We start from the raw sequence: 22,461 nt of genomic DNA, 5'->3' as shown, positions 1-22,461 counted from the left end.
TGAAAGTGGGACAAATGGATCCTGAAGCCCCATCGGGCAGAAAGTTCACTATCAACGAAAGAAAAATCACATGGCAGTCCCATTTTAAACAGGTATGGAGCCATAAATTTGCAATGGACTAGATATCATAATTTGATATCCAAGAGAGCTAAGCATGTAACTACTTCTGGTGTGGCTGTGATGAGAACATCTGAGGTGCCTTGAAATTTCCTGAGGAGACATTTTTGAACTCTATGCATCATAGTTTCTTTCCTGAGGAGACATTCTTGAACTGAATGTGTTATAGACCAGGGGTCTCCAACCTTGGTCCCTTTAAGACTTGGATTAACTCCCAGAGTCCCTCAGCCAGCAAAGCTGCCTGAGGAAATCTGGGAGTTGAAGTCCACAAGTCTTAAAGGGACCAAGGTTGGAGACCCCTGTTATAGACTGCACCACAGTCACATTGCAGACTCTCCCAGCCATTTCCTACCTAAAGAGCCTTGCCTTAGTTCTGACAGGACCTGTCCTGATTCTCTCCAGGTGGCTGCATATTTTTCAGGGGAAACTGCATTCATGGTAGTGGTTTTTTTGGGTCTGTGTCTTCTGTTTGGTCAAGGTTATTAAAAGTTGGCCATCTTCATCTAGGTTGTAAGGCTGTGGTATGTTATTCCAAATTGGTTTCTTAGACTTAAGCCTGGGAGAGGTAGAGAGACTAATATTTTATGTATTGAAAGATTTCTTTTCAGCAATTAAGGATTTTTTTTTGTTTACATTTATATCCCGCCCTTCTCCAAAGACTCAGGGCGGCTTACAGTGTGTAAGTCAATAGTCTCATTCTATTTGTATATTTACAAAGTCAACTTATTGCCTCCCCAACAATCTGGGTCCTCATTTTACCTACCTTATAAAGGATGGAAGGCTGAGTCAACCTTGGGCCTGGTGGGACTAGAACCTGCAGTAATTGCAGGCAGCTGTGTTTTAATAACAGGCTATCTTACAGCCTGAGCCACAGAGGCCCATACTTGGATCCCCAGTACTTTTATATTAAGCATCTGGAAGAGAACAGACCTGAAGTTGTAGATCCTATTCAGGAAATTTTTGGATTTGCAAAGCTAGTTTGCAAGGGGAAGAAGAATTGGGGGGGGGGGAGATGGCTTCCATTATTTTTTTCTGCACAAAAATGGAGACTTTTCAAACTGAGGAAATGCTTAGTTGTCCCAAGGTTCTACTGTGTGTCTTAATACCTCTGATTGAGGAGATGATTTTTTATGACCTGTCTAGCTTTTAGGCCATCCTTCTAGCCTCAACCATTGTAATCTTTTCAAGCCACAAAAGGAAGGATTCTGTCAAGGTGACTTCTTAATATGTAAGTTTCCAAGTACCTGAGGCAAATATATTTGACGTGTCAATTCCAGGGTGATAGTTGGCTTCTCTGTGCCCTTTATATGATTAGGGTTTTTTTTTGGGGGGGGGTATTGTGGATTCTCTACAGACATACACACAGCCCCCTTTATCTATATTCTTCCAGTGCTTTAATTAAAGTACTCAGGAGCTTCTTCAGTGGCAGTGGAGAAAGGGACAGAGTGATACGAGCAATGAAATGTCCCCTTTTCTACTTGTCTTGTGATATTAAATGGGCATCTAAAAGAGTTGAAGTTTGCAGTGTGAAGCCACCTGTCAGACCTTGGAGATAGTTCAGGCAAGAAACCAGTTCTATTAGTACTAACACCATCTTTACTGTAAGATTACCATAATATGTACCTATTTACTTCATGATGGTATAGATTGGGGACCCTTCAAGTCAAATACAAACAACTCAGAATAATGACAAGACACTAATCACATACAGTAAATTATGGTGACATATTAGTGATGAAAAAAGATTATTCAAAGTGAGGGGAAGGTCCATCAATAATACATGCTATTTTGGATCAATTCTTTCTTATGTGTGTACATGTCTGCACAAACACACACACACACAACTAACGAATATTTCTCAGAAGTATATGACACATGTACTGATTTCTGAAAATGATTGGATTCAAGGGAATAAAATGTATTTCTCTCTCATTGATGAATAGACAATACCACTTGCTCTGTGCAATGATCATTGCCCACCAGGTTCCAGAAAGAAAAGGAAGGAAGGGAAGCCATTTTGTTGCTATGATTGTAATCTTTGTCCATCAAGAAAGTTTTCAAATGAAAGAGGTAGGAAATATGGTATTGTACGGTTTGTGTGTATGCAAATGAGTGTATCCATAAAGGCATACACGGAGATTTCACACAGAGATATCACATACATACGGGTCACTCTCATTATTTATAAGAGTTGCATTCTAGTTCAGCTCTCAAATAGCAAGAATTAATGTTATTTGTATTAATGTTGCTGGACTACATTTTTGTACGCTTTTGGCTAAGAGAATAAAGGCAATAAGTGAGGAGAATTGGTGCACATAGTTGTTCACTGCTGTTTTATGACATAAGATGTTTTAAATTAATAAATACTTCTCAGTAGACAAAAGTATATAAAATATGATATACTGCCATGAATACCGAATATCTATTTTCACAGATATGGATGACTGCTTAGACTGTCCAGAAGTACAATATCCAAACAAGGAAAAAAACTTGTGCATTACCAAGGATCTAAATTTCTTGTCGTACAATGAAACTTTGGGCATCACTTTGACTGTTCTGGCTCTATCATTTTCTGTGATCATAGTGATGGTACTTGGAATTTTCATAAAACATTGGAATACTCCCATTGTCAAAGCTAACAACCGGAATCTCACTTATCTTCTCCTTGTCTCCCTCTTCCTCTGCTTCCTTTGTTCCTTGCTGTTCATTGGTCAGCCCCAATTGCTGACCTGTCTTCTTCATCAAATTGCTTTTGGGATCATCTTCTCAATTGCGGTCTCTTCAGTTTTGGCCAAAACGGTCACAGTGGTTCTAGCTTTTATGGCTACTAAGCCAGGATCAACATTGAGAAAATGGGTAGGGAACAGATGTTCATACTCTCTGATTCTCTGTTGTTCCTGCATTCAAGCAAGTATTTGCATGTTGTGGCTGTGCACTGGCCCTCCTTTCCCAAATTTGGACATGCAATCTCTTCCAGAAGAGATTGTAGTGGAATGCAACGAAGGATCAGGCAACATGTTCTATTATATTTTAGGATATATGGGATTTCTTGCTCTCATCAGCTACATTGTGGCTTTCTTTGCTTGAAAACTGCCAAATTTATTTTAATGAAGCCAAATGTATTGCTTTCAGCATGCTGGTGTTTTGTAGCATATGGGTGACTTTTGTCCCAACTTATTTGAGCACCAAAGGAAAATACATGGTAGCTGTGGAGATCTTCTCCATCTTGGCTTCCAGTATAAGAATATTGGGATCTATCTTTTTCCCTAAATGCTACATAATTGTAGTGAGACCAGAACTCAACACAAAGGACCATCTAAAAACAAAAAAACTAACAATTACGGATATTCCTTGATTTTGAAGAATTTAGCATGGTTTTGAAAAGGAAGTTGGAGAGATAAAATGTTGATTAGTTATGAGAAAATAGAATGTATAAGAAAAAGAATAGCCCCAATTTGAGCTCAATGTTCTTAAAATGGAGAAAGTGGATTTTTTGGACTAGGTTTCAACTGACAATATAATCTAAACAATAAAGTAGTATTCCTGGAATTCCTGCACCATCAGTCTCATGACCTAGCCTACTTGAAAAGGTTGATACATCATTAGGAATAACATATTTAATTACAATATTTCTTTTTCAGATCTTAAACCAATGGATCTTGTCAGCTGAACAAAGACAAGATACTGTATTTATCTCCTTGAATAAATTGTATATTTAGGTTCACTTTTATAGCAATAACACTTAGACTTACATACCACTCCTTAGTGATTTACAGGACCCTCTGAGAAGTTTAAAAGATCAGAATATTTACATAACAATCTACTCCCAATTTTACCAACCTTGGAAGAATGGAAAGCTAAGTCAACCTCAAACCTTCGAGATCAAACATTCTGTGGGCAGAGTTAGCCTTCAATACTGCATTTAATCACTGTGCCACCAGGGCTCATATCACCAATGACTGCCACCTTCTCTTAAACCAGGAGCCAAGAATCTGATTGAGCATTGCAACCTCATCCAGCATCATAGTCCTAGAACTGACAAGATCCCAAATCCCAAAGCCACTCAGTGTTGCCAGGTTCAGTTGAACCCTGTCTTTCCCCATATAAATGCTCACAGTATCCAAGCATTAGGATAAGACATTCATGGCATCACTTCATTCATCTGGGGCATGAATGTATCATTATAAGTTTGCTAGCAGATAGTGGTAAGAATATCCAAACAACTACTACTAATAATAAATAACAACAATGAAACAAAAATAATCATCAACAATAACTTGCCTAACCTCTCAACCTCTGTGCCCGATAAAAGAACCTTGCTAACAATCAGCAAGAGTCAACTTTGAGGAAATGTTCCAAAGGGAGATAATACTCCTTAATAAACAGTACCTAGAATATGCTTTCGAAACTGCTAGGTTGGCAGAAACTGGGACAAGTAACGGGAGCTCACCCCATTACACGGCAGCACTAGGGATTCGAACCGCTGAGCTGCCGACCTTTCAATTGACAAGCTCAACGTCCTAGCCCCTGAGCCACTGCGAGTGGCTCAGTAAAAATAGAAAAAATAGGGACCACCTTTGGTAACAGCGTTCCGTGCACCCTTGGCATTGAGTCATGCTGTCCACATGACCACGGAGACGTATTCGGACAGCTCTGGCTCTTCGGCTTTGAAACGGAGATGTGCACCGCCCCGTAGAGTCAGCAACGACTAGCACGTATGTGCGAGGGGAACCTTTACCTTTACCTTTTTAGAACAGGCTACTCCTGCTGGAGCTGATGGAGCAGACAGAGACAATCGGAGAAAGTTGGTCCGACAAATATCCTGCTCCCATGCCATGTAGGACTTTGTAGATGGTGTGAGTTACATCAGCAAGCTATTAATATTTATTGATAAACAGATTAAGCAATCAGAGGGGTATTACTACTTACAAAGTTTTGAACTGTTCTCAAAATGTCCAATGAATTCTCAGATATGCTTTATTTCTGTCGTATCAATGTATCTTGATGCATTCAACAGCCAAGTTTCAAGGTCATATTCAAGCAGAACCTTCCACAATTCAAGCTGATTTAGTTTATCTAAATCAAATATCATACTATCTTGTTGGACCGACATTTCTAACAATTGTTCTTGGTCAGTTTAGTCATTTAATAAAACGAACAATTGCTACAAAAGCGATCATATCATTTACTTGCATTCACAGCAAATATATTTTTACACATTTACAAAGTTTTCATGCAAGGAAGAGGAAAATATGTAGAGAACAGTTAAAGTATAAAACACAAAATATAGAGGAAGAAAGTCATATACATAGTTTCAATTCTCGGTAGGAATTTGGAAATATGTCTTTTATCAGATAAACTTTATTTTCTTCTAGCATTTAACTTTTTATTATTTTATCAAAGTATAAAATACAAAGAAAAAAATATGAAAGAGAGGAGGGAAAAAGAAGGGATATAGTGTAACGGGAGAGAAAAAAGCAAAAAGCACCGACTTCCACTTTTTTAGCAGAGTAGAAGGTAACAACATTACAATCACAACTTTTTGCTTTTACACAACAATATGTACAAGCCATTTCTATAACAATAAGCCTGTCTAGTTTACAAAAACAGAATCAAAGTTTCATTTCCCCCCCACTGTAAGCACAAAATCTGGAAGCAATTTCAAAATAGAGACAAAATTAAATATATTCTCTTCTTTGGATTAAATAATCAGTTTAACTATCTCTGCTTCTCTTTGCTGTGGGGGATAATTCATTCTCATATTTTCATGCATATTCACTTTATACATACAAAACTAACTTAAAGCTTTCTATCAGCACATACAGTATATCAAACGTTTAAAGTCCATCCTAATTAATTAAAGCATTAAATTTAGGTCACTCCCTTCAGCTTATCTTCATAGAATAGAATCTTTTTCTTTTCAGGACAGTCTATCAGATCTCTTTTCTTGAAAAAGTTCTCAGCTTTGTTATATCCATGGAAAAAGTCCTGTTAGACAATGTAAATTAGTCTGGAGCAAATCTTCCCAAATTAAAGCTTCCTTCACTAAGATGGCTATCATATCATTTTTTTCTCAAAGAATTCTCAACCTTGTTACTATCCATAAAGCAATAGTCCCAAACTTGACCTCTTAAGAATCGTGAATTTACTTAATACTCTTGCACTGAGTTTTACTTGCACGATCCTCATAAGAAGAGTTATATTTATATTTATATATTATATATTTATATTTATTTGATTTTTATACCGCCCTTCTCCCGAAGGACTCAGGGCGGTGTACAGGCAGAATAAAACCAACAAAAAACAATATACAATATACAAAATTAAAATCAGTTAAAAACTTATTAAATGAGCCTGAAAAATTTAAGAAATTTACCATAAAACCAATAACCCCATTAAAATTGCTAAAAATTTAAGTTTAAAATTTCATTCAAGCCAGCCCCGCGCGAATAAAAAGATATGTTTTCAGTTCGCGATGGAATGTCCGAAGGTCAGATATCTGGCGTAAGCCCGGGGGGAGTTCGTTCCAGAGTGTGGGGGCCCCCACAGAGAAGGCCCGTCCCCTGGGGGCCACCAGCCGACATTGTTTGGCGGATGGCACCCTGAGGAGTCCCTCTCTGTGAGAGCGTACGGGTCGGTGGGAGGCATGTGGTAGCAGTAGGCGGTCCCGTAAGTACCCAGGTCCTAAGCCAGGTCCTAAGTCCTAAGTTGATGTCAGATTTATATTCTGAAGTTACAGTTAGGTTATTTGCATTATCCAGTATTTGTAAAGTTGACACAGTAAGTTGATAATTTTCTACACTTAAGTGTGTCGCTTGTTCTATTTTAATATCCTCTGTGTAATTAGTATATTTTGATTGATTCACAAATCTTCTCTAATGACTGGTCAAGAATCTCTTTAATAATAGATACCAGCTCAGAATTAGTCATCTTATGGTCCTCTTAGGAATGGGGTGAGGTCAATAGTAGAAAGTTTTTGGTTAAAGCTTTTAGGCTTATGAGAAGAGACCACAGAGTCAGGTAAAGTATTCCAAGCACTGATGATTCTGTTACAGAAGTCATATTTTCTGCAATCTAGATTAAAGCGGTTGACATTAAGTTTAAATCTATTGGTTGCTCTTGTATTATTGCAATTAAAGCTGAAGTAGTCTTTGACAGGAAGGACATTACAATAAATGATTCTATGAGTTAAACTTAGGTCTTGTCGAAGGCGACGGAGTTCCAAGTTTTCTAAGCCTAGGATTTCAAGTCTGGTGGGATAAGGTATTTTGTTGTTTTCAGAGGAATGGAGAACTCTTCTTGTAAAATATTTCTGGACACGTTCAATTGTATTGATGTCAGAGATGTGGTGAGGGTTCCAAACAGGCGAGCTGTATTCTAGAATTGGTCTAGCAAATGTTTTATATGCTCTGCTAAATAGTGTGGTGTTTTTGGAAAAGAAGCTACTCAAGATTAGGTTTACAACTCTTAGAGCTTTTTTTGCTATGTAGTTGCAGTGGGCTTTGGCACTTAGATCATTTGACATGAAAACTCCAAGGTCTTTAACGGGATGGGGGTCGTCGGTAAGGTAATGTCCATCTAGTATGTACTTAGTGTTTGGGTTCTTTTTTCCTATATGTAAGACTGAGCATTTGCTGGTTTCTCTGGGCATTTCAGTTGCCAGCCATGTTTTCACAGGAAGTTAGATATACTTAATTTTCTTCCATCCTTCCACCCCAAAAGTATTGAGAAGCATAGCATATTTTCTGCAAAATTATTCTTCTGGTTGACACTGACTTGAAGGTATATATGTACACAGAGATATTCCTAATAAATCCAATCTAAGAAATCTAATCAAAGAAATAGAAGTAATGTAATAATGATTTATTAGATTATACCCCTAATAAATCTATTCCCAGTAAATCAAATCTAGTATTTAGATCTAAGGATAATTTATGACATGCATATTCCTATAAAATTAAGCCCAATAACTATAATTAATTAATGCTATATATATGTTTGTATGTTTGTCTGTGTCTCTCTCTGTGTATGTGTGTGTGTGTGTGTGTGTGTGTGTGTGTGTGTGTGTGTATGTATATGTATATGTATATGTATTCAATTATATTCCTAATAAATCTAACCTGTAGCTCTCCTTTTGTTCAGGAGCTCCAATACTTTATCATCTACAAAACAATCATTATTAAGCCCAAACCAACAATGGAGAAAGAGGAGTAACCTCTGGGAATTTTGCAATATTTTGTAAAATGTGGCTGCATACCTTATGATTATCTAAGGTGATAATTATGAAATCATCATTACTCTCAAGGCAGAAAAAATATTTTTCCACTCTAATTGCGTACAGGTATATATCTCCTGAATTGATAAAAAGGGAGGGTTAGTGTGTGTGTGTGTGTGTGTGTGTTTGTATATACGGATACATGTATCCATGCATTGATTCAGCAGATCAGTGTGTATGCATTTAGTGCTAGGATCCAGAACCATAAAGACCATGGCATACTAAATAGCTGGATGATGACGATCAAAGTAGGAGAAGGAGATCTTAAATTAAGGGACCATCATTTTGCCTGCTGGATGAGAGGGTCCTTCTTGTCCCTGAGACTTCTTGTGTGTTTGCTGCTGCTGCTGCCACCAACAGATTGTGGGATATCTCCTGCAGTGTGTACCATTTGTGAGTCTCTGAAAGTGCAATATCAATATTTTCAGCCAGGTGACGTGATAATTGGTGGGATCATTTCACAGCTATTCTCCTTTTCTGAAGGAGCAGATTTCAGCTCACACCCTACACCCAAGTCTGATGTTGAACCTGTGTAAGGAAAACCTCATTGATTTCTGTAATACTTGGTTATTTCCTGGCAGTGCCACTGATATGCTTTCAGCAACCTGACATAGATTCAAGAAATCAGATTAATTTTCCTACATCCATTTATTCTGGTCTTCTGGTAATAGAAAATAGGAGACTGAATTGGTGGCCAGACCAAAAACATACCTTCTGGTAATTGAAAAAAGGAGATTGAAATGGTGGTCAGACCCAAAACACACATGTGGTAACGATGTTAGTTTTCATCTCAGGAACTGTTATTGCTCTTGGGTGTAACCCAACTATTTGGCTTAAATTCAAAGCTCCAGCATTGAGCAAGTAGTTGGATGTTACGATCTAAACTTCTCTTCTAGTCCCCTGATATTCTGTTTACAAAATCTGTTTGTATGCCCTTAATTTATTCTGATCTTTTACATCGGATCTAATCAATCAGTAAGACATGCTACTGGATATTTGATTGTGCTAAGGAGGAAAGTTTGCATCAGTTTTGGCTCAATCTTCTTTTGCTTAAATCCTTGCTATTATACACACAGCATTATTTACTGTATATCCATAGACCTCCTACTCAAAAATCATGGGGGGGAAATCTCTCCCTATTTCTCCGGACTTGTGAGAGGCTGGAAGCAAGTGATTGTTTTGTGACAAGTATGCTGGGTTATATGTAATTTGGTCTGATCTAGAAGAAAAACAAGCCCCCGTTGAAAAGTTTCACTGCATAAGTTAATGAAGCTAAATTTAGTGCAATATCATCTGCAATGTATATGCTTATATATTGTACAGTTATTTCACGCTTATGCTTATATATACACTGTGTGACAAAATAAATAAATAAAAAATGTAAAACACTTGTATTTGTTTCTAAGCATACGTTCTCTGAAAATGGACTGTTGCCTTAGAGTTTAGGACAGTTGAAGTATTGGAGAAGGGTAGATCCATCACAAGCAAACAAGCTAGTCTACTAGTTAAAGGTAACCTCATTCTAAGTGTCAGGTTTCTCATTCTCCATTGTTCTCCACCAGTAAATATAGGGTATCACTTTCTGGAGTGGTATGCAAATGTACACAACACTGAACTTCATGGCTTACTCAAGATGTGTCTTTTACTTTAGTGTAATGCTGAAAAAATACCAGCACACCCTAGCCTTGGTGTTTGCGGTGAATGAAATCAATGGAAACAGCATGATATTACCCAATCGGACTGTGGGATTTCATATCTATGATAGCCACTTTGATGCCCAGTTAACTTATCAGAACACGCTAAACTTGCTCTTTAATCAGAAACCAACTATTCTCAACTACAAGTGCAGCAAGAAGATACCAGCAGCTGTCATTGGGGGTACTGACTCAGAAACTTCCCTCCACATAGCTACTATCTTAGGGATCTACAAGATTCCTCAGGTAAGGTGGATTACACATCTATTTGTTTGGGAACTTATTATCTATTACAGTCTCAATCTTGTCAATTTTAAGATGGATGGACTTTAACTTCCAGTTGATGTACTTCAAAAAGTTATTAAGACATTTATTTTCCACATTTATTAAGAAAGTATTTGCATTTGTTAAGAATAACTTGTTATCTGCATCTTCTTGTATACATTTTCTCTACAGTGATATACCAAAAGAAGGTTGATCTGAACAGAAACAATATGACTTCTTCTAAGTTTAGGGTGAGAATACAAAGAGTTTTAAGAATTCATTTCCAGCACTACAAAATAGGTGTAACCTTTTTCCCCCCCATCTTGTATTAATGTGATGCAATTTCATTCCTCTTTGCTGGTAATGTGATATTTCAGGACGGGTGAGCATTATTGCATTTTTTTTCTCTCTCTCTCTCTCATTTGCGCTGTGGTAAATTTGCTTATAAAACTTGATATACTCATACAAGTTATGAATGGATAATATGAATATAAGGGATTTCTTGCTGGAAGGACAAAACTTTGTCCTTCTCAACAGGATTCAGGTTTTACATTCTCACAATGCCAACTGGTTTTTATCTTTAATATGGTCATTATCTTCTTTCCCTTTTGTCTCTTTATCCTGGCTTTAACGATCCTTTATTTGTTTGTTTGTTTGTTTGTTTGTTTGTTTATTTGTCACAACAGTATATGTAAGCATAAGCAGGAAATAACTATACGATATATAAGCATATATATAAGCATAAGTATAAAAAAACTATACGAATTGGATACAATCAAAGGGGACATTGGGACAGGAACGGTAGGCACACTTGTGCTCTTAGGCACGCCCCTGACAGACCTCTTAGGAATGGGGAGAAGTCAATAGTAGATAGTTTTTGGTTAAAGCTTTGAGGATTTTGGGAAGAGACCACAGAGTCAGGTAGTTCTCTTTTTTTCTTCCCCTCAGTTCCTTTTGTTCTCTTCATTCCTTATCATTGCGTCGCAGAAGGGGATCAAAAGTAATCTGATACACGGCTAGGGAAGTCATGCTTTTCAAAACTCTTTTAAACTTACATAAAAGATAAACATGATAAAAGGAATGTTTCATATTAATTGTTATGTTAGATTTAGTTGGCACTGTCTGAACTCATACTGTAATCAGGGAAATAAAAGGAATAATAATGAATGAAAAATAAGCAGTGCAAAATTAGAGCAACAATAGAGGAACGTTTGGACTTCATGTCTTGTTAACTAGAGATGGGAAAATGGATGACAAAAGAGATAATATGTACGAATGCAGATAAAAGAAGTTGTGATAATATGGAATCTCTTATGCAGAACAAATGGTGTATTTTATTATTTATGTATTCATTTATTTATTTTGGTTTAATTCATGTTGAGGGGGAGAAACTATATGCTACATAGAGTCAGTTTGTGACGAGAGCAGCCTTTGGGTGCTGTAAACTATTTCTTTTTAAAGAAAGTAAAAACTACTCTGTTCTTCTCCACACCTCGCTATGGAAGTGGGAATTAGGTATCTTAGGAGAAACGTAAAAGTTAGTTGAACGCAATGAAAATTGAATATTTCAGAAGTATGTGTTTAATACAATGGTGAAATCCATTTTTTTTTTACTACCGGTTCTGTGGGCATGGTGTGGCTTGGTGGGCGTGGCAAGGGAAGGATACTGCAAAATCTCCATTCCCACCCCACTCCAGGGGAAGGATACTGCAAAATCCCCATTCCCTTCCCACACCTGAGCAAAGGATATTGCAAAATCTCCATTCCCACCCCACTCTGGGGCCAGACCGAGATGGTATTTGCTGGTTCTCCAAACTACTCAAAATTTCTGCTACCGGGTCTCCAGAACCTGTCAGAACCTGCTTGATTTTGCCCCTGGTTTAATAACATGCGAGATAAGGTGGACAGGTGAGAAATGAATTTGTATGAGTGTATGAGGAAAGAGGTGCACGTTTGTGAGTTTTTATTAAACATAGAAGGTATCAGGTCAATAGGCTGTAAATAAAGAGGAAGCAAGATTTTAATCGGTCATGAAATATATTGACTGAGCATCAGCATGGAAAGACCACAAGCCTTTTTATTACACTAAATTTCTCTGAAGTTAAAATGGTGAGAAGGGGGTTTAAGGTTACAATGTAAGAGAAAAACCTAGCATTATAGAAAAGTGATTGACCCTGCAGATATTTTTATATTTCCCTCTTATGAGTGTAATTATCTTGTCCTTTAGATCACCTATTGTTTATATACTCCACCAGTGAACGATATAAGCCACCCGGCTTTCTTATACCGCATGGTACCTAATGAAGCACATCAGTATACAGGAATAGTCCAGCTATTGCTTCATTTTCGATGGAAATGGATTGGGATCATGGCCATGGATGACGATAAAGGAGAAACGTTTCTGCAGACCTTGGAGAAAAGCTTTTCTGATCATGGAATCTGCACTGCCTTCTCTGAACGAATGCCGCTCCAAAGCAATATTTTAGATGTTGTTGTTAATTTCAATGAAATCTTAAGAGGGATGGCCCTGTTGCTGAGTAAACCAAGCGTCAATGTCTGTGTTGTAAGTGCTGATGCTCACATGATGTTAGATTTGCAGCTAGTGCTCAACCTTGCTGTATCAGACATGTTGCTGCCTGTGCAGAAAGTATGGGTGATGACAGCCCATTGGGATTTTTCAGTGGAGCCCTTTTTAAACAATTTAAACATGCAGATCTTCCACGGCGCCTTGTCCTTTGCAAGTCACACCTCGGAGATATCAACGTTTCAGAATTTCCTTCTATTCCAGGACTCCCATTCTCTGACCGATCATTTTATCAGAGTCTTCTGGGAACAAGCCTTTAAATGCTCATTTCCAGCTTCTGCAACAGACAAAGGAAGCTGTACTGGCAATGAGAGACTAGAAAGCCTTCCGCGGCCTTTTTTTGAAATGAGCATGACCAGTCAAAGCTACAGTGTTTATAATGCTGTCTATGCTATGACACATGCTTTGCATGCCTTTTATTCATCCAGAAGTAAATATGGAGCAGTGTTGGATAGAGATTACCCAAGGACTTCTAAACCACAGTATTTTCAGGTAATGTCACACACAGATATTTTTGATGCATCAACGTTATTGTTAATATTAGTGCCTTCAGTTATACAAGAAGGATTATCATTCTGTAAATAATGCCTTTGAGGCCTTTGAACTCGGATGCTGGAGAAGACTCCTACGAGTCCCTTGGACTGCAAGGCGAACAAACCGGTCAGTCCTAGAGGAGATCAACCCTGACTGCTCTTTAGAAGGCCAGATCCTGAAGATGAAACTGAAATACTTTGGCCACCTAATGAGAAAGAAGGACTCACTGGAGAAGAGCCTAATGCTGGGAAAGATTGAGGGCAAAAGAAGAAGAACGGGACGACAGAGAATGAGGTGGCTGGATGGAGTCACTGAAGCAGTAGGCATGAGTCTAAATGGACTCCAGAGGATGGTAGAGGACAGGAAGGCCTGGAGGAATGTTTTCCATGGGGTCGCGATGGATCGGACACGACTTCGCAACTAACAACGCCTTACTGATTACTAACTAACAATGCCTTACTGATCATTCCCAGATGAGTTGCACAGAAGGAAAGACAGCGAGTATATTAGTAGCCCTTGACTTATGACCACAATTGGGAACAATCAGTTGTTAAGTGAGATCTGCCCATTTTTTTGTCATGCTTGTTAAGTGAGTCATTGTAGTTGTTGAGCGAATTACATGATCATTAAGTGAATCCAACTTCCCCCATTGACTTTGCTATCAAAAGCTGGATGGGAAGGTCACAAATGGTGATCAAGAAATAGTGGTAGTAGAGATAGTATTAATAGTATTATTCCCCTGGCAAATAGTAAACCTTGGCTTTGAAATACTTGGATTCCCATCAGTGACATAGGTATATCAATATATTTCTATGCTAAAAGAAAATTTAGTCTGTTTAAATGAAATACATTGTCTCCTAGTGCTTAGTATTCTTTTAAGACTGAGCTGAACTGAAATATTTGATTGGGGAAGGAAATGGAACTACCAATAATGGAGTGATAAAATAATTAAATAGCTTCAGAGAATGTTAAAATATATTTACCAAGTCAAATATTTTTCACTTTTTCCACCACTTCGGTAATACTTGTGAATACTTCATTTATTCCAGCTTTATCATTTCCTAAGTCAAGTCTCGTTTAACAACAGTGCCGGAGACAAGGTGTCTTTTGACAAGAAGGGTGAATTGCTAGATGGATTTGACATTATCAACTGGGTAACTTTCCCTAACGAATCCTTCATGAAAGTAAAAGTGGGACAAATGGATCCTCAAGCACCATCAGGCAGAAGGTTCTCCATCGATGAAAAAAAAATCACATGGCCAGCCCATTTTAACCAGGTAGGACCAAAATGAAGTTTCCAGTTTGGAAATCAAAATAGATGGCCTTCTTTTCAGCAATTAATGATTGCCAGTATTGTTATAATAAGTGTCTGGAAGAAGACAAACTTGACATTTTCGATCCTGTTTGTGAAATGTTTTGCAAAGCTAGTTTGCAAGGGAAAGGAGGACTGAAAGGAATTGATGGCTTCCATACTCTTTTTCCACAAGGAAATTGAGAACTTTCAAATGAAAAAATGCTCAGGTGCCCCGAGAAGGTTCTACTTGTTATCTTTAATACCTCTGATTGAGAAGGTGCCTTTTTATTATTGAATGTTGTCTGACTAGCATTTAGGCCATCCTTATCACCTCACCCATGCTAAACATTTTTATTTATTTATTTGCATTTATATCCTGCCCTTCTCCAAAGACTCAGGGCGGCTTACACTATGTTAGCAATAGTCTTCATTCTATTTGTATATTTATATACAAAGTCAGCTTATTGCCCCCAACAATCTGGGTCCTCATTTTACTTACCTTATAAAGGATGGAAGGCTGAGTCAACCTTGGGCCTAGTGGGACTAGAACCTGCAGTAATTGCAGGCAGCTGCTGTTAAGAACAGACTGCATTAGCAGCCTGAGCCACAGAGGCCTCTAAACTTACAAGTCACATTAGCCCCAGGCTACAGGTAATAGTTGTTTTCTCCATGCCCTTTATATAATTAGTTTTTGAGGGATTATTGTACATTTCCAACAAGGGCAGCGGGGTGGCCTTGTGGTGAAGATTGTTACCTCCTACTTGAAAGGTTGGGAGTTCAATCCTAAGTAGCAGCAGATATCTCTCTCTCAGGGTGCAAAGAAAAAAAACATTTGCTGCAAACAGTATTTGGCATCATGAAGATCATCCGACTAGTTAACACTAATTCTTGTGGAGGAATTTAGATTCCACTTAGGTCTCCATAACTGAAGTGGTCCCTGAGTTTCAATAATAATATAATGTATATATTGACTTCTGTTGCTATGTGATTCTATCCATTGAGCAGTCCTGAAGTCAAATACAAACAATTCAAAATAACCACAAGACATTAATCATAATTAATTAATAATATTGTTATTATACATTAAATTAGTGGACCAGAGGAATGCTGTTGATATAATATACTTCGACTTCAGTAAGGCATTTGATAAAATAGACCATAACCTACTACTAGATAAAGTAGAAAAATGTGGGTTAGACAGCATCACCACCAGATAGATGTGTAATTGGCTGACCAACTTTACTCAATGTGTAGTCCTCAATGGAAGTGCATCTACATGAAGGGAAGTATGCAGTGGGGTACCCTAAGGCTCTGGTTTAGGCCCAGTACTCTTCAACATCTTCATCAATGATTTGGATGAGGGGATAGATGGGGAACTCATCAAATTTGCAGATGACACCAAGCTGGCATGAATAGCCAACACTCCAGAAGATAGGCTTAAGATACAGAACTATCTTGACAGACTTGAACATTGGGCGCTATCTAACAAAATGAAAAGTAAGGTTCTAGATTTAGGCAAGAGAAACAAATTGCACAGGTACAGTATATGTGTACCTTCCTCAATAGTAGTAACTGTGAGAGGGATCTTGGAGTCCTAGTGAACAATCATTTAAATACGAGCCAGCAGTGTGCAGCAGCTGCCAAGTTAAAGCCAACACTGTTCTGGGTTGCATAAATAGAGGGATAGAATCAAGATCACGTGAAGTGTTAATACCAGTTTTAATGCCCTGGTAAGGCCACACTTGGAACACTGCATCTAGTTTTGGTCACAACGATGTAAAACAGATGTGGAGACTCTAGAAAGAGTGCAGAGAGGAGCAACAACGATGATTAGGGGACTGGAGGCTAAAACATATGAAGAAAGGTTGCAGAAACTGGGTAGGTCTATTTTAATGAAAAGAAGGACTAGGGGAGATATGATAGCAGTGTTCCAATATTTCAGGGGCTGCCACAAAGAAGAGGGAGTCAAGCTATTCGCCAAAGTACCTGAGGGTGTGACAAGAAGCAATGGGTGGAAACTAATCAAGGAGAGAAGCATCTTAGAACTAAGGAGAAATTTCCTGACAGTTAGAACAATTAATCAGTGGAATAACTTGCCTGCAGAAGTTGTGAATGCTCCAACACTGGAAGTTTTTAAGAAAATGTTGGATAACCATTTGTCTGAAGTTGTGTAGGGTTTCCTGCCTGGGCAGGGGGTTGGACCAGAAGACCTCCAAAGTCCCTTCCAAGTTTGTTATTCTATTTCTATATACAGTAAGTTATTTCAACATTATTAGTGATGAAAAAAGCCTATTCAGAATAAGGGTAAGGTTCATCAATAATACATGCTATATTTTGGATCAGTTCTTCCTTACATGTGTACATGTCTGCACAAACACACAAACAAAACTAATGAATATTTCTCAGAAGTATATGATGCATCTTCTAATTTCTGAAAATGATTGGATTCAAGGGAACAAAATATATTTCTCTCTCTTTCTCATTAATGAATAGACTATACCTCTTGCTCTCTGCAATGATCATTGCCCACCAGGTTCCAGAAAGAAAAGAAAGGAAGGGGAGCCTTTTTGTTGCTATGATTGTAATCTTTGTCCATCAAGAAAATTTTCAAATGAAAGAGGTAGGAAATATGGTATTTTTATGTTTATCTATGTGCAACTGTGCGTATCCATAAAGGCATATACAGAGATACACACATAGCAATAGTATTTCAACTTATATACCACCTCACAGTGCTTTGCAGCCCGCTCTAAGCGGTTTACAGGTTCAGCATATTACCACCAACAATCTGGATTCTCATTTTACCAACCTTGGAAGGATGGAAGGCTGAGTCAACTTTGAGCCTGATGAGATTCGAACTGCCAAATTGCAGATAGCCAGCAGTCAGCAGAAGTAGTCTGCAGCACTGCATTCTAACCAATGCACCACCATGGCTCTTCGGGTCATCTATTCATGAGAGTTCCATTCTAGTTCAACTCTCCAAAAGCAAGATTTAACAAAGATATATTTAACAGAGATGTGAATAGGTGTTAATGTTGCTGGACTACATCTGCCAGCATATCTGTCCTGGAGGACTGAAGGCAATGAGTGATGAGAATTATTGCACATTTCAGTTCCAACAACCATAGTTGTCCACTGATGTTTTATGACATAGAATGTTTTCAACTAGTAAATACTTCTCAGAAAACAAAAGTATGCAAAATTTGAAATACTGCCATGAATACTGAAATACATATTTTCACAGATATGGATGAATGCTTAGATTGTCCAGAAGAAAAATATCCAAACAAAGAAAGATATATGTGCATTCCCAAGGATCTAAATTTCTTGTCTTATAATGAAACTTTGGGCATCACTTTGACTGTTCTGGCTCTATCATTTGCTGTGACCACAGTGGTGGTACTTGGAATTTTCATAAAACATCGAAATACTCCCATTGTCAAAGCTAACAATCAGAATCTCACTTATCTTCTCCTTGTCTCCCTCTTCCTCTGCTTCCTCTGTTCCTTGCTGTTCATTGGTCAGCCTCAATTGCTGACCTGTCTTTTTCGTCAAATTGCTTTTGGGATCATCTTCTCAGTTGCTGTCTCTTCAGTTTTGGCCAAAACGGTCACAGTGGTTCTAGCTTTTATGGCTACTAAGCCAGGATCAAAATTGAGAAAATGGGTGGGGAACAGATGTTCATACTCTCTGATTCTCTGTTGTTCCTGCATTCAAGCAAGTATTTGCATGTTGTGGCTGTGCACTGGCCCTCCTTTCCCAAATTTGGACATGCATTCTCTTCCAGAAGAGATTGTAGTGGAATGCAATGAAGGATCAGGCAACATGTTCTATTATATTTTAGGATATATGGGATTTCTTGCTCTCATCAGCTACATTGTGGCTTTCTTTGCTCGAAAACTGCCAGATTCTTTTAATGAAGCTAAATTTATTGCTTTCAGCATGCTGGTGTTTTGTAGCGTATGGGTGACTTTTGTCCCAACTTATTTGAGCACCAAAGGAAAATACATGGTAGCTGTGGAGATCTTCTCCATCTTGGCTTCCAGTATAGGAATATTGGGATCTATCTTTTTCCCTAAATGCTACATAATTGTAGTAAGACCAGAACTCAACACAAAGGACCATCTAAGAACAAAACGCTAACAATTACGGATATTCCTTGGCTTTGAAGAATTTAGCTTGGTCTTGAAAAGAAAGTTGGAGAGATAAAATGTTGATCAGTCATGAGGAAGTAGAATGTGGAAGAAAAAAAATTCAGAATAGACCCAATTTGACCTCAATGTTCTTAAAATGGGGAAAGTGGAGTTTTTTGGACTAGGTTTCAACTGTCTGTTACTATAACTTATAACAATAAAGTAATATTCCTGGAATTCCTGCACCATCAGTTTTGCGACCTGATCTACTTGAAAAGTTTGATGCAGTTACATAAAGGTTCAGTTACATAAAAGGCATACTGTTAGGGTACTATTAGATAGCAGTCCTTAATAAACTGTACCTAGAGCAAGCTACTCCTGCTGGAGTTGATGGAAGAGGCAGAGACAATTGGAGAAAGTTGGTCCCACAAATATCCTGCTTCCATGACATGTAGGGCTTTATAGATGGCATAAGTTACATCAGCAAGCTATTAACATTTATTGATAAATACATTAAACATCCAAAACTTACTAGATTTTGAACTGTTCTCAAAATGTCCAGTAAATTCTCAGATATGTTTTACTTCTGTGATATCAATGCATCTTGGTGCAATCAGCAGCCAAGTTTCAATGTCATATTCAAGCAAAACCTTCCAAAATTCAGGCTGATTTAATTTATCCTGCACTTTCTCTAAATCAAATATTGTACTATTTTGTTTTTTGTTTTTTTTATTGAAAAAGTTTTAACAAACAAAAACATTTTCCCCCTTTCCCCCCCTCCCTCCCACAAACCCCCCCCCCCCCGGTTTCCCGGGTCAATCACAAGGTATTGTTATACATAAATCAAACGTAGAATAAAATTTTCCCTTCTAATCCAATTAACCTCATCCAAATCTTTTCATTTCCTAACCCCCCCCCCATTATATAAAATAATACATCCTAATTATTCAAAGGCAATCTGATATCTCTTAATCTGATATCTGTTTTGTAAATAATCAATCCATTTTTTCCATTCAATTAAATTAAATACACAATTTCCTGTGTATTATCTTTCAAAAAGGCTGAGATTTTAGCCATCTCAGCCAAGTTAGTAACTTTCAATATCCATTCTTCTATTGTAGGTAACTCTTTTTTCTTCCAATATTGTCCAATCAACAGCCTTGCTGCTGTTATTAAGTTCAAAATCAATTTAATCTCAGTCACTGTACAATCCGGTATAATTCCCAAAAGGAAAAATTGCGGCAGGAACTTTATCTTCTTCTTCAGGACATTTTGAATAATCCACCAAATTCTTATCCAAAAGGCCTTGATTTTCTTACAAAATATTGTACTATTTTGTTGGATCGATGTTTCTAGAAATTATTCTTAGTTTAGTTATTTAATAATGTGAACAGTTGCTTCCATATCAGTCATATAATTTACTCACATTTGCAGCAAATATATTTTTACATATTTACAAAGTTTTCAGGTAAGGAAGAGGAAAATATGTGGAGAACACTTAAAGTATATATCAGGCCTGGAAGCCATCTTCTGCATTGGATCTTCAGGCCTGGCACATTTAGTGCTATGGGAAACTGGGAGGGGGATTGTATGGAGTGGGGGGGGATATATAGTTATAATAACATTCCTTTCTCTGAGAGTCAAGGACATCTTGCCAAGTACCTGGAGTGGTGTAACTGGGAGGCATCTCCAGTTAGGACGGTGCATTGATTGGGCCATGTGATGGACATGTGGATACTGGGCAGGGACTTGGACTTTCCTTTGCATGGAGAAAATCTCGAAGCTTTCAGATTTAGCTTTTCCCAGATGTCATATTTCCCAATATGACATCTCTAATAAAATGGAATTTTGAAGAACTTCTAGCCTCGGAGTCGTCTTTCATTGTGGGGTGTTACTTGGAACCCTGACCGTATAAAACACAAAATGTAGAGGAAGAAAAGCATATTCATGGTTTCAAATCTCTGTAGGAATTTGGACACGTCATAGCCTGACGTCACAGTCACAGTCTGAGCCACCATAGGCTATTACAGTGTTTCTCAATCTTGACAATTTTAAGGTGATGATGTCATGCCCCTGTCGGAATCTGACTCTGAGATGGAAGAGCTGACAAAGAGCGAGAGAATGGCTCCATTGGCTGTGGAGGAAACTGGGGAAGGGCAAAGTCAGGCTGGGCAGAGCAGGGGAGAGTTAGAACAAGGGCGAGGGGGTTGTGATGAAGACCAATGCCCACCCTGTCCTCATCCTTTGCCAGCCCAATTCTTCTGCAGCCGGCAAGGCAAGGAAGGTGTTGGGGTGTGCAAGTTCTGGTGACAACTGTCCGGAGAAAAGTAATATGGCACCTCCACTCCCCATTCCCACCATTTCTTAATTTTTACCCATGCGCCTCAGGCCACCCCATGCTCCCCAGAGTGGGTGGGGTGTTAATTAGGACTTATTTTGTGAGTAGGGCTTACTGTATTTTTTGGAGTATAAGACACACCTTTTTCCCAAAAAAAAGAGGGTGAAAATCTGGGTGCATCTTATATTCTGAATGTAGCCCCACCCCCCCGTCTCAAACGAAGGTTTCAGAGGCTGAAAAAAGCATCAAAAACTAAGCTTCAGGGGGAAAAAGCCCCAAACAGAGCTTCAGGAAGAAAGCCCCAAACAGAGCTTCAGAGGCTTTTTTTCCTGAAGCTGTTTTGGAGGCATTCAGAGGCAGAAACAAGTTTTTTCTGAAACAGAATTTCAGAAGTTTCAGAGGCAGAAAAAAAAAGCAAAAAAAAAAAAAGCAAGGCACAGAACTCACAACAAGAAACCTGTTGCTAAAATTCACCTCTAAGAACAGCTGATTGGGGGTATTCTGGGAGGCCATTCCACCTGCCAATCAGCTTTTTATTATTTTCCTCCCCAAAAACTAAGGTGCGTCTTATACTCCGGTGCGTCTTATGCTCCGAAAAATTCAGTATATACTATAGGATGCACATGTAATAATCAACTTAGGCTTTATTTTCAGGATACAACTTATTTTCAGGGAAACAAGGTAGTAGTAGTAGTCGTGGTAGTCGAAATAGTATTAGTAGTACTATTCCCCTGGCTAGTAGTAAACCTTAGCTTTGAAATACTTGGATTCCCGTCAGTGACATAGGTATATCAAGATATTTCTATGCCAATATAAAATTTAGTCTGTTTATTTGAAATACTTTGTCTGCTAATTCTTAGTATCCAAACTGAGCTGAACTGAAATATTTGATTGGGGAAGGAAATAATGGGACTACCAATAACGGAGTGATAAATAATTGAATAGCTTCTGAGTATAGCAAAACTCTATTCCAAGTCAAATATTTTTCACTTTTTCCATCACTTTGGTAATACTTGCGAATACTTCATTTATTCAAAAACATCATCAAAAAAGGACAACAAAGAATTTTTTTTTCTGCGCCAACTCAAGAAGCTGAAACTGCCCAAGGAGCTGCTGATTCAGTTCTACAGAGGAATTATTGAGTCTGTCATTTGCACCTCTATAACTGTCTGGTTCGGTTCTGCAATCCAACAAGAAAGACACAGACTTCAGAAGATAATTAGAACTG

General features: G+C 38.1%; 1 protein-coding gene across 1 annotated transcript; it reads left to right on the top strand.

Annotated features, from left to right (window-relative positions):
• Positions 1-10,047: 10,047 nt before the first annotated feature.
• Positions 10,048-18,905, top strand: LOC131197917 (vomeronasal type-2 receptor 26-like). The gene is made up of 4 exons (XM_058182419.1): positions 10,048-10,332; positions 14,518-14,745; positions 17,256-17,382; positions 18,007-18,905. The coding sequence occupies exons 1-4, from the start codon at positions 10,048-10,050 to the stop codon at positions 18,903-18,905; spliced, it is 1,539 nt and encodes a 512-aa protein (XP_058038402.1).
• Positions 18,906-22,461: the final 3,556 nt, after the last annotated feature.

The sequence above is a fragment of the Ahaetulla prasina genome, chromosome 4, assembly GCF_028640845.1.
Source record: "Ahaetulla prasina isolate Xishuangbanna chromosome 4, ASM2864084v1, whole genome shotgun sequence".
NCBI lineage: Eukaryota > Metazoa > Chordata > Lepidosauria > Squamata > Colubridae > Ahaetulla > Ahaetulla prasina.
Note: the sequence above shows the minus strand (reverse complement) of the source record. Positions and strands in the feature narration are given on the sequence as shown.

Excerpts from the sequence above, each read along its gene's own strand:
- LOC131197917 (XM_058182419.1), top strand. The coding sequence starts at position 10,048 with ATGCTGAAAAAATACCAGCACACCCTAGCCTTGGTGTTTGCGGTGAAT. Across the intron at positions 14,746-17,255 it reads GGCCAGCCCATTTTAACCAG|ACTATACCTCTTGCTCTCTG; the intron begins GTAGGACCAAAA and ends ATTAATGAATAG. Across the intron at positions 17,383-18,006 it reads AAAATTTTCAAATGAAAGAG|ATATGGATGAATGCTTAGAT; the intron begins GTAGGAAATATG and ends ATATTTTCACAG.